This window comes from Salpingoeca rosetta (assembly GCF_000188695.1).
Source record: "Salpingoeca rosetta unplaced genomic scaffold supercont1.38, whole genome shotgun sequence".
NCBI classification, from domain to species: domain Eukaryota; class Choanoflagellata; order Craspedida; family Salpingoecidae; genus Salpingoeca; species Salpingoeca rosetta.
The window spans coordinates 512,294-523,848 of NW_004754896.1; the positions used below are offsets into that span (position 1 = coordinate 512,294).

Genomic DNA, 11,555 nt, shown 5'->3' on the forward strand with positions numbered 1-11,555 from the left:
AGAGAGAGAGAGAGTGTGTGTGTGTGTGTGTGTGTGTGTGTGTGTGTGTGTGTGTGTGTGTGTGTGTGTGTGTGTGTGTGTGTGTGTGTGTGTGTGTGTGTGTGTGTGTGTGTGTGTGTGTGTGTGTGTGTGTGTGTGTGTACGAATGTGCCAACATTACACGACACGGCACACGACACACCATCACCCTCTCCAATCCTGACTCAAAGCTCGTCCATCGCGCGCGCTCACCGCTTTCCGCCGCGCCGCCTTCTTTTCCTTCCGCAGCCGCTCCACCCTTGATGCGCAAACACACGACAGTCACGATGGCGTGAGTAATGGTGGTGGTGGTGGTGGCAGTTGTCGTCGTCGTGGCGATGATGGTGGTGGTGGTGGTGGCAGTTGTCGTCGTCGTGGCGATGATGGTGGTGGTGGTGGTGGCAGTTGTCGTCGTCGTGGCGATGATGGTGGTGGTGGTGGTGGTGGCAGTTGTCGTCGTCGTGGCGATGATGGTGGTGGTGGTGATATCGATGGGTGGTGACAATGAGGGTGGCGATGGCAGTTGATTGGCGAGTCACACTGGATCAAGTTTCGCACGTGCACACGCAAACACAAACACATACACACAAAGAACGACCAGAAAAACCAGCGCAATCAACACATGTGCGTGCATTCCGCACGTGTGCACGTGTGCATGTGTGCATGTGTGTGCGTGTGTGCATGTGTTTGTGCTGACTTTTCTGCGATGGAGAGGCCTGCCTCCTCACGCGTCTTTTTGGCCTTAGCAACGAGATCAGCGGACACTTGTTCCAGTCCCGTGTTCCACGTCACCGTCATCTCCTGGCTCTTGTCCCGCTGCTTGTTCTTTGCAGCGCTCAACAACGCCTGCAATGTTTGGGGAGGGTAAAGGCAACATTGCGTTTGGTATCACACCATGTTTGCATGCATGTTAAGTGTGCAATGTATGCGTGTAAGGTGTGTGTGTGCGTGTGTGTGTGTATGTGTGTGGTGTGTGTGTGTGTGTGTGTGTGTGTGTGTGTGTGTGTGTGTGTGCAGAGACAGAGTGCACACCGTCCAGGCATATCACGTCATCACACCGATCAGCCACACAGAACAGATACCACAGCCGCTGCAACAAATTCATGCACACGCCCGCGTACACACGCTCGCACGCACACGCACATACACCGCTCCCCACACCACACAGCAGCAGCAGTAGTAGTCACCTTGTATGCGCTCTTTCTGTCGGCAGCATCATCGTCATCATCGTCGCTGCTCTCGCTCGCCACATACGCATCAAAGTCCATCTGACGCAGATCTTCCTTTGTGAACCTGGGCGCAACGTGGCACAGACGCGAGAGAGAGAGAGAGAGAGAGATCGTAAGATAGATGGCGCAGTGTGCACATGATGGCATTGAGTTGTTCTGTATTCCAAACACGGGCACAGCCATGCCTGCAAGCAAGCGAGCCTCCCAATCCATCAACCCATCCACCCATCCACCCATCCATCTATCCATCCATCCGTGTGTTTTGGGCAGGGGATCTCACTTCCTGCGGGTGATGGCGACGCGTTGCACATCGTCCTTGTCCCACGTCAGTTTCACTTGCGAGTTCTGAAGTGCCGGTGTTGTGAATCTTCACACCGCAGCAGTCGCAAAGCACATGGTGGTGGTGGTGGTGGTGATGGCGTGAGTCAGGTGAAATGTGCAATGCGTCGTATATGCAGTCATGATTGAGCTAGTACAGCACAGCACACTCGCAACAGCATCATCATCATCATCATCATCATCACCACCACCACCACCATCATCACCATGGCGTACCCGAGCGGGGTGTATGACTCTGTTGGGAGAGTGGTCGCCGAATCGACGGGCTCATCGTCAAACGTCGTCTCGTCAGGAACAAACCTGATGACACGCACACGCGCACACGCACATACGTACAGCACGCGCACACACGCACATCATGAGGGGAAGCACACGTATCGTCCACACCAACACCACACCGAAAACACTGCACCAACAACACTGCACCAGACAGCATCACAGCCACGGCGCTGACCTGAGGTCGATGACGTTACACGTTGCCTCGTACTCCATGCCATCGCACGCCTCGTAGATCGCATTGGCCGTCCCTAGCGGTGGCGATGGTGGTGGTGGTGGTGGTACACGTGTCAAGGGGTGTATCAAGAGGTGTATCAAGGAGTGTATCAAGGAGAGTATCAGGGGCTGTGAGGATTCGTGGGCATGTGCAAGGGTGTACATGGCGTGCAAAATCAAGCCAGCGCGAACAAGCAACACGCACACTCACACACACGCGCGCGCACACACGTCACCATCATCAACAACATTGCAGCACCTGCGGTGTCGCATGTGATGACGGCATAGCAGTACTTGAGGCGCGACAGCTGATACAGACGCAACCGCTCTTGGTCGTGCTCCTCTCCCTGATCGTCACGATGATAATGGTGGTGGTGGTGGTGGTGAGGGGAGGAAATGGAGAGGAAATGAAGAGCACACACACACACACACACAACACACACACAACACACATACACACATACACACATACACACATACACACATGCACACATACACACATGCACACATACACATGCGCACACCAACAGTCAACAAACGCTCCTCCCGATGCCCACCTGCATGTCTTCCGGGAGCTGTTGCTGGATGAGGAGCCCTGGTCCGTGCACGTCCTCAATTTTCTGCTTCTCCTTTCCAAATTCGGAAGGATAAATGTCCACACGTTCGACCACGCCCCCCGTCGGCGCAAAAGAGTTGGCGAGCACTGATATGTAACATGTGTGCAGCAAGTGTGGTGGTGGTGGTGGTGGTGAGAGCAACAGCAACGGCGTGCGTGTGCATGTTTGCGTCAACGCTTCACGGCTGGCCCACACTCACCACTACGCGCCTCAAACACCCAATCACCAACTGCGACACCAACCTCCCCCCCCCTTACACCGCACCCATCATCCCTTCAAGCAATCACCACTCCCCGCCCCGCCCCCCAACTGCCACATACCCATGAGGTCGACGGCCTTGAGGTTGTCCCAGTCCATGTTGCACAGGGCAAGACGGCGGCTCGTCTCGTCCGATCGCTGTACGTTCTCCGCATCCCGCGCAGCCCACACGTCCTGCACCCAGCAGCAGGAGTGGTGGTGGTGGTGGTGGTGGTGGTGGTGGTGTGGCGTGGTCACTGGATGTGTGGCGTGGTCACTGGATGTGCGTCGTATGACGCACAAAACACACAAGCAAACATGTACACAAGTACGCCTCTCAGACACGCTGACACACACACACATACATACACACACAAACAATCTCACGCACACACACACACACAAACACACACACACACACACACACACACACACACACACACACACACACATACATACACACACAAACAATCTCACGCACACACAACAAAGCAGAGCGGTGCTCACCACTTGGTTCTCGAGGCGTTCGAGGTCGCTGTCACTGTCGTCATCATCCGATGAGCTCATCAGCACTTCACCGCGAGCAAAATCCGGCATCTCTTCCTCATCACTGTCATCCTCGTCACTGTCATCTTCATCACTGTCATCATCTTCATCACTGTCGTTGGTGTCCACGGCAGAGTCTGTGATGTGCGATGGGCGGGCAGCGGCAGACGTGGTTGTGCTGTCATCACCGGTGTCGTCCGCGCTGTTGTCATTGTCAGCGTTGATCGTCACTCCATCACCACCATCTCTGTCTGCATCATCCTCATCTTCGCCATCAAACTCGTCATCGTCCACCAGCAGGTCTGCATCAACTTCCAGCTGCTGCTGCTGCATCTGCATCTGTTGTTGCTCTTGTTCTTCGGCACTCTGGTCCTCGTCCCCATCATGCTGATCCTCGGCTTCCACCTGCGCGTGCTTCTTCTTGTTCTTCTTGTTCTTCTTTTCCGTCTCCTTGGTGTCGCCCTTCCCCTTTTTCTCCTTCTTCTCTGTCTTATTCTGTTTCTTCTTCTTGTCTTTGTTCTTCTTGTTCTTGTTCTTCTTCTTATCGGCACCATCTTCCATGCCGTCCAAGCTGTAGAGCTTGCTCATATCGTCCTCGAGGGTCACGGGCCCGCGCTTGCCGCGGGGATCCAGCGTGCTGAATGTGCTGAAGTCCTTGTCTGTGAACATGGCCTTGAACCGCTTATCCACAGCCACGCGCCTCTTGCTCTTGGGCGTGCCCTGTCAGAAAGGTGGCGTTGGCAATGATGGCAGTCGTAGCAGAGTGGGATGTGAGAGGAATGCAAAGAGAGGCAAGGCTGCCCTATTGTGTGTGTGTGTGTGTGTCTGTGTGTGTGTCTGTGTGTGTCTGTGTCTGTGTGTATGGCTCTTCGGGTCTCGTACACACGCACACGTATACACACGCACATACACACACATAGACACAACTCACCCTGAAGCGTGGGTCTGTCAGTACGTGCTTGAAGCGATCATCTTGGAACACTTCATCATCCCGCCCTGCTCCACGTGGATGGCTGGACATCGCCGGTGGTGTGTGTGTGTGTGTGTGTGTGTGTGTGTGTGTGTGTGTGTGTGTGTGTGTGTGTGTGTGTGTGTGTGTGTGTGTGTGTGTGTGTGTGTGTGTGTGTGTGTGTGTGTGTGTGTGTGTGTGTGTGTGTGCTTCTGTCTTGTGTGGCGCTGCTGTCAACACGTGTGTTTGGTCTCACTTGGGTCTGCAAAGGCAAAATTGACTTTTGTTCTCAAAGTCAAATTTGCCCTTTGGAGAACAAAAACAACAAAAGCGCTGACGAAGATTGAAGATGGCATTCTGCAGCAAGAAGTGAAGAAGCAAAGCAACCAACTCGGATCTGATCTGAACACCGTCACGCACTCAACTCACTAACGCACTCACCCCCCCACGGACACCACTACAGCACCACCACCACCAACGAACGGCACAATGGCAGAGAATACAGCAGCGAGCAACGGCCGTGAGGTCAAGGTTGTGATTGGCAATCAGGCCGCCTTTGATGAGAAGGTCGCCAAGCTCAAGAAGGACGGCGCCAAGAATCTGCAGGTGTGGTTGTGTGTGTGTGCGTTGTGCGTTGTGTGTGTGTGCGTTGTGTGTGTGTGCGTTGTGCGTTGTGTGTGTGTGCGTTGTGTGTGTGTGTGTGTGTGTGTGTGTGTGTGTGTGTGTGTGTGGTTGTGTGTGCGCGATGGTGGGGTTGATGTGTGGTGGTCCTTCATATGCGTCTGTTGACAACCATGCACTCATATGCGTCTGTTGACAACCAAGCATACATGGACTGCTGTTCTTCGCTCACACATGCACACACACACACATATGCACACACATATGCACACACATGCAAACGCACACGTACTCACGCCCACCCACACAACAATGAATTATAGGTGATTGCGGACTTTGATTACACGCTGACGCGGTTCCGCCTGGACGATGGGAAGCGCAGCGCAAGTACGCACGCAGCAATCGAGATGTCAAAGCTGATGAGCGAGCAGTTTGCCACGGAGACGCGCGCCAACTTTGAACACTACTACCCCATTGAGGTGTCGGACATTCCTCACGAGGACAAGGAAAAGGCCATGATCGAATGGTGGACCAAGGTGTGTCGTGCGTGGTGCAGGCGTGGGTGTTTGTGCATGTGCGTCAATGTTCATGAATGAACGCACGCAGGTGCTGCAGGAACCCATCTGCTCTTGTTTATTGTTGTTGCTTTAGTTCAACGTGAGGTTGCTTTAGTTCAACGTGAGGTTGCTTTAGTTCAACGTGAGCCAAACCACTCACTCACTCCCACTCACTCCCACACACACACACGCACACACACACACGCACTCATACACACACGCACATACACACACGCACACACACGCACATCCCACGTGCCTTCACGTAGAGCCACGAGCTGATGATCAAGCACGACCTGCGGCGCGAGTACCTCGAGGACATGGCGGGCAGCGACCGGCTGGTGCTGCGCGACGGCGTGAAGGAGTTTCTGCAGTCTCTCAAGGACAAGGGCGTCCCCATCCACATCTTCTCCGCGGGGCTGTACGACATCATCCACGTGTACCTGCGGCTGCACGGCTTGGAGGGCATGGCGCACGTGGTGTCCAACATGATGACGTTTGATGACGAAGGAAAGCTCACCGGCTTCAAGGGCGAGCTCATCCACACCCTCAACAAGAACAGCAAGGCCCTGCGTGACTCGCCAGAGTGGCAGCAGGTGCAGGAGCGCACCAACGTGCTGCTGCTTGGCGACAACGCCGGCGACATTGGCATGGCCAAGGGGCTTGACCGCCACACCGTGCTCAGCGTTGGCTTCCTCAACGACCGCGAGGAGCGGCTCGAGCTGTACAAGCAGCGGTATGACGTGGTGCTGCTTGGCGATGGCGACATGACGTACGTCCGCAACCTCCTCGCCGACATTGTTGGCTGATGTGGGCGAGGGTGAGGGAGAGGGAGGGAGGGAGAGGGGGGTGTGTGTGTGTGTGCGTGTGTGTCTGGTTGTGTGCGTGTGATCGCTTTTATGCGTTCGCCCACGTGCGTGTGATCCCGTTCATGTGTTCACGCACGTGTGTACTTGAAACGCGCTGCCAACAACGTCCGCATGTTGAGAGTCCAGGCTCGTGATAAATACAACCAAGCCAGTGTTGGCAGTGTTTCTTTTGTGTGTTCGGTTTGGTGCAGACTACACGCGATAATAACAGACCCAATGGTTGGGGGTGAGACATGTAACGAAGCACAACAGCGGCATGTGAGATGTAACAAGTTATGCGTGTGCGTGTGCGTGAACAATGTGACAACATACTGGTCGTGGTGTGCGTGCGTATCACACAAAACGTGCGCGCGAGAGAGACAGAGAAAGACAGACAGAGAGACAGAGAGAGAGAGAGAGACAGCGAGAGACAGAGAGAGAGAGAACACCCGCACAGAGCACGCAACACAATGTGCAACAACAACGACAGTGGATGTGTAGATAACGGCGTCGTAACCGTAACTGACGCAGACAAAATGACGATTGAATATGCCCGGCAAAGCATGTTGAAGCAAAGAAGCAACAAAGCAAAGCGCGGCAACAGCGCAAGAGGTGACAACAGCTTGAAGCAAGGGGCGACGCTTGAAAAAAAAAAAACCGTGGAGACAAGGCTACAAGGAGAACATGTAAGAACAACGCCATGCGAGGAGAGTGGACCTTCGTATCAACCCCGCAAGCGCTTGCCCTCTTGCCAGGCTTCTTTGTAAAAGGACATACACACACACACACACACACACACACACACACACACACACACACACGCACGCACGCACACACGCACGCACACACGCATCCTAGCACTCTTCAGGGCAGTTGATGAGGGACAAGCCGGAGTGAGTATCCACACACGTGGCATTCACGTTCTTGCAGTCCACGTGAGTCAACGCGCGGGTGAAGAAGAGGTCAATCTTTCCACCCACATGCGTCATGTTGCCAAAATCAATGCTGGTGAGCATATCGTTAGCAGAGATGATAATGTCTCCATCCACGCTGGTGATGTGGCCAAAGTCGACGGTTGTGAGGATGTCATTGCTGTAGAGCTTAATGTCCCCGCCCACGCGCGTCACGTTGCCAAAGTCAATGCTGGGCAGAGCGGCGTTGTCGATAAGTTTGAGGTCTCCATCTACGCTGAGAGCACCGCGAAAGGCCACATTGGTCAGGGCGACGTTGTAGGACAGGCTGATGTCTGTCCTCACACGCATGAAACTGCCAAAGTCAATCGTGGTGAGGGCATCGTTGTTGTGGAGGTAGATGTGTTTCCTCACGTCTCTGAGCCCGCCAAAGTCAATCGTGGTGAGCGCGTTGTTGTGGCCAAAGAAGACGTATTCGGCCACATTGGAGAGACTGTCAAAGTTGGCGGTGGTGAGGTTGTCGTTACCGAGGATGGAGACATATTCCCCCACGCTTGTGAGACTGCCAAGGTCAATGCTTGTGAGCGCGTCGTTGTGTTCAAGCCGGACGCAGCCTCCCACGTGCGTGATGGCTGGAAAGCTGATACTTGGGAGGGCAGCGTTGAACCGAAACATCAAATCCTCGCCAACGCTGGCAAGACGGCCAAAGTTGGCGTTTGTCAGCGCATCGTTGCCGACGAAGTCGATGCCGCCGTCAAAGCTGGCGGCAAGTCTGGCAAAGTTGACGCTTGTGAGCGCTCGGCAGGAGGAAAAGCGTATGTACCCGCCCAAGCTGGTGATGTTGTCGACGACAACCTGGGTGAGACTGGAGCTTTGGTAGAATCTGATGTCTGCACCGACGCCGACCATGCGACCAAAGTCAACGCTGGTCAGGGCCGGGTTGTCTTCGAAGTGCACGTATCCATCCACGCTTACAATGCGATCAAAGTCAACGCTGGTCAGGGCGACATTGTCTTGAAGACGCACGTCGCCACGCACGTGCTTGATGCTGACAAAGTCAACACACGTCACCTGCCTGCTGGAATAATCCAAGGCGGAAATCTCCCCATGGGTGCCGTAGAAGTGTTTGCAGCGGTCCATCGACAAGACGACGGGCACAGCAACGCACACCGCGGCAACCACAGCAATCAAGACGGCCAGGAGGGCTTTGGCCTTCCAGCTCGTCCAGCTCGTCCAGCTCGTCCAGCTCGTCCAGCTCCAAGCATGCTTTACTGCAATGTCGGCCAAGTTGTCGTCGTCAGAATCATCCTCGACCAGGTGCTTGCCGGCAATGACAATGGGCTTGACGAGGCGGCTGCTGTCGCTGATGGCACGTGCTCCGCGGTTCTTGTCTGCATGTACGTCGGCGGAGGCTGAACCGAGTTGCTCGTACCACAAGGCATTGGCGCCACGGCCAGTGGCGTTGTGCTCATAGCCCAGCAAAGGAAAGCTGGCGCTCACCCTTGCGTCGGTTTCAGATGCAGCAAACGAAGGGTTTTGTAGGTCCGTGACCGACTCGGGCACTGGCCCTGGCTGGTGTGTGGCCCGTGAGGCGACGACGGTGATGGGCTGCCAGTACGGACGTGGTGCCGCAGCGTGTGCGCCACTCTGCTGCCCCACATCGTGTTCGGTCGAGACCCATACTGCCTGCTGCAACGATGAACAACGATGAACAACGCAGCATTCGCGCCAAAGGCATAGCCCGTTGCACACATGTGACCGCAATTGTGTTTACAAGCAGCACATGACACGAGCGAAATATCCATAGGGAACACGCATGACGTGTGAGATGATGCGCAATTCAATTGGAAATCCTCCAAAAGGCACGCACTAAGAGGCATGAAAGCCACATGCACACAATTAAACAAATACACGCACACACACACACACACACACACACACACACACACACACACACAAACAACAAACACAAACAGACAAACACAAACAAATAACAAACACACAAACAACCGCACACACCTGAAGCTTCGCCAGGATTTGGTCCACCATGTCTGCGGGCACTGGCATGGCTGGCGTGTCTCCGCGCTCAGGCACCCAGCGATATTGCGCTGCGCCGCTGGTGGTCAGATAGAACTGTGCCTCGGGCTCAGCAAAGTCACCGTCGCACATGCGCACGAGGAAGAACGGCTTGTGTTGGTTGACGACGTACTTGAGGATGCGGTTCGTGTTGAACGTGCTATTGGTTTGCTGTCCGTAGGTGCGTGTGCCCAGCAGCACAGCCAGCTTGCATGTGTGCAAAGCTCTGATCGAAGCCGCGGCAGCGTTGTCATCCGGCACGCTCTCGCACAAAAACACGCGGAGGCCATGCGCCCTGAGTGCGTCCGCCAGGCCTCGACCGGCATGCCCTGCCTCCGCAATGCGCAGGGAGATGAAGATGTCATAGCCCTCGAAGCTGCTCATGCTCTTGCTGGCGTGGTGTGCCATCGTCTCATCCAAGAGCAGGCTCACGTACGTCGTGGAGGTGTGCTCGCTGTGCTGGGTGTGTGTTCAGCCAGGCAAGAAGGCAACTCCTGCCAGCAGCAAAATGGCGAGTGATTTGAGAAGTGCCACGGATGAATCAAAATGCTTGCAAGCAGGCAAAGGCAACTTTCCTCTTTGCCACACAAGTCAATTTTGCCTTTCGCGTGTTTCCTGACCAAAACAACGAACGAGAGCGAGTGGAGTTGTTGCCAAGCACAACAAGAAGGAACACAGCATCGACGCCAACCAAGCTGCACCAGCAGTCCTCATCGTTCCTGCCTCTGTGTGTGTATGTGTGTGACAAGCTACCTGACCACGGTGACAACAAAGAATGATGCACCAACAGCAGATGGGATCGACGCGATCCATTCGCGCCTCTCGCACGTCCTCCGCGCGACCGCCGCCAACCCTGCTCGTGGTGCGTGTGTGTGTGTGTGTGTGTGAATGCTCTGTGTGTGTGTGTGTGAATGCTGTGTGTGTGTGTGTGTGTGTGTGTGTGTGTGTGTGTGTGTGAATGCTGTGAGAGGAGCTATGAGCCTTTCTTGTGCCTTGTTTCTTGTGCCTTGTTTCTTGTGCCTTGTTTCTTGTGCCATGTTTCTTGTGAATTGACACCCCGTCATCACGCGCCACCACAACCCCTCTGCCACCGCGTTATGTCTTGCCTGACATCCGTCGCAACCAACACGTGCGTTACCAACGACAGCAACGTGGTCCGCCATCGATTCCGCCGGGCACGGCCTCCAACGCGCCCATCAAGCACGTGATGATGAACAATGCCGCAGGCTCCTCGCCAAAGGGGTTCTCCTCCACCGCGCGCCGGTTTCAGCAGCAAGCGGCATCGGTATGTTCTGGTGTTGGTTGCACACTACGCGTGTCGGCAATGCAGTGCGTTCGTGTGTGCACATGTGCGTTCATGTGTGTGTGCATGTACGTTCATGTGTGTGCACATGTGTGTGTGTGTGTAACGCACAGCTTTCATCGTTGCAAGAGCGCACCGTCTTACCGTGCCTCGACTGTGTGTACCCCTACTCTTGCGTGTGTACGTGGGGATGCTTGCTTGTTCACAGCCAACGCCGCCTTCGACAACGTACAATGCCCACAAGCGGCTCGGCGCCTTGCAGGTGCACCCGGAGTCCACCTCCAAGAAGGGCTCCGGCTCCTTTGCCTCCAAGGTGCGTGCATGCGTCCGTCAATGTGTCTCTGTGTGAACGTTGAATGTGTGTTCCATCCGCTAGCCACACCAGTGTATCTGCCTCCCCCATCACTCATCCTTGCCCTCGCTTCCCCTCCTTCCTTTTTTTTTCTCCTCATCCTCACCATCGTCATCACACCATCATCACCATCGTCACCACCACCACCACCACCAGAGTCGTCGGTTTGTGAAGAAGAAGCCTGTGCAAGGGGGCGAGCCAGGCTCATATGACCTCCCCACCGCTTTTACCTGCAAGCAAACAAACGCCACAAACTCGTCAGCGTCCATGGGCAGGGTATGTTGGGCAAGGAACAGAGAGAAGCACAACAAGAGGAGAGTGTATGTGTGTGTGTGTGTGCGCGCGTGTGTGTGTATGTGTATGTGTATATGTGTGTGTGCGTGTGTGTGTGTGTGTGTGTGTGTGTGTGTGTGTGTGTGTGTGTGTGTGTGTGTGTGTGTGTGTGTGTGTGTGTGTGTGT

The 11,555-nt window shown here is 54.8% G+C and overlaps 4 protein-coding genes across 4 annotated transcripts in view; 2 read left to right on the top strand and 2 right to left on the bottom strand.

Annotated features, from left to right (window-relative positions):
- PTSG_10614 (uncharacterized protein) overlaps positions 1-4,533 on the bottom strand; it is a 6,729-nt gene extending 2,196 nt beyond the window's left edge. Inside the window, exons 1-11 of the mRNA XM_004988092.1 lie at positions 4,410-4,533; positions 3,440-4,198; positions 3,016-3,127; positions 2,636-2,781; positions 2,338-2,425; positions 2,041-2,113; positions 1,803-1,886; positions 1,528-1,614; positions 1,206-1,311; positions 716-864; positions 232-277 (exon numbers count right to left, since the gene is read on the bottom strand). Of these exons, the coding sequence (XP_004988149.1) occupies positions 232-277; positions 716-864; positions 1,206-1,311; positions 1,528-1,614; positions 1,803-1,886; positions 2,041-2,113; positions 2,338-2,425; positions 2,636-2,781; positions 3,016-3,127; positions 3,440-4,198; positions 4,410-4,499 (1,740 nt within the window). The 5' untranslated portion in view covers positions 4,500-4,533. The remainder of the gene's footprint in view (positions 1-231; positions 278-715; positions 865-1,205; positions 1,312-1,527; positions 1,615-1,802; positions 1,887-2,040; positions 2,114-2,337; positions 2,426-2,635; positions 2,782-3,015; positions 3,128-3,439; positions 4,199-4,409) is intronic.
- A 261-nt stretch (positions 4,534-4,794) lies between these two features.
- PTSG_10615 (5'-nucleotidase) lies at positions 4,795-6,689 on the top strand. Its single transcript, XM_004988093.1, has 3 exons — positions 4,795-5,033; positions 5,372-5,584; positions 5,875-6,689. The coding sequence occupies exons 1-3, from the start codon at positions 4,917-4,919 to the stop codon at positions 6,412-6,414; spliced, it is 870 nt and encodes a 289-aa protein (XP_004988150.1). The 5' UTR covers positions 4,795-4,916; the 3' UTR covers positions 6,415-6,689.
- A 563-nt stretch (positions 6,690-7,252) lies between these two features.
- PTSG_10616 (uncharacterized protein) lies at positions 7,253-10,221 on the bottom strand. Its single transcript, XM_004988094.1, has 3 exons — positions 10,194-10,221; positions 9,384-9,934; positions 7,253-9,053 (listed from the first exon to the last, which is right to left on the bottom strand). The coding sequence occupies exons 2-3, from the start codon at positions 9,846-9,848 to the stop codon at positions 7,308-7,310; spliced, it is 2,211 nt and encodes a 736-aa protein (XP_004988151.1). The 5' UTR covers positions 9,849-9,934; positions 10,194-10,221; the 3' UTR covers positions 7,253-7,307.
- PTSG_10617 (uncharacterized protein) overlaps positions 10,048-11,555 on the top strand; it is a 4,891-nt gene continuing 3,383 nt past the window's right edge. Inside the window, exons 1-4 of the mRNA XM_004988095.1 lie at positions 10,048-10,302; positions 10,588-10,725; positions 10,952-11,056; positions 11,252-11,371. Coding sequence (XP_004988152.1) covers positions 10,216-10,302; positions 10,588-10,725; positions 10,952-11,056; positions 11,252-11,371 — 450 coding nt within the window. The 5' untranslated portion in view covers positions 10,048-10,215. The remainder of the gene's footprint in view (positions 10,303-10,587; positions 10,726-10,951; positions 11,057-11,251; positions 11,372-11,555) is intronic.

What these genes read in the sequence shown, in the direction of transcription:
- PTSG_10616 (XM_004988094.1), bottom strand. Translation starts at nt 9,848, where the DNA reads ATGGCACACCACGCCAGCAAGAGCATGAGCAGCTTCGAGGGCTATGAC. An exon ending in AAATCCTGGCGAAGCTTCAG is followed by an intron (nt 9,054 to 9,383) that starts GTGTGTGCGGTT and finishes TCATCGTTGCAG; the next exon opens with CAGGCAGTATGGGTCTCGAC.
- PTSG_10615 (XM_004988093.1), top strand. Translation starts at nt 4,917, where the DNA reads ATGGCAGAGAATACAGCAGCGAGCAACGGCCGTGAGGTCAAGGTTGTG. An exon ending in ACGGCGCCAAGAATCTGCAG is followed by an intron (nt 5,034 to 5,371) that starts GTGTGGTTGTGT and finishes AATGAATTATAG; the next exon opens with GTGATTGCGGACTTTGATTA. An exon ending in TGATCGAATGGTGGACCAAG is followed by an intron (nt 5,585 to 5,874) that starts GTGTGTCGTGCG and finishes GCCTTCACGTAG; the next exon opens with AGCCACGAGCTGATGATCAA.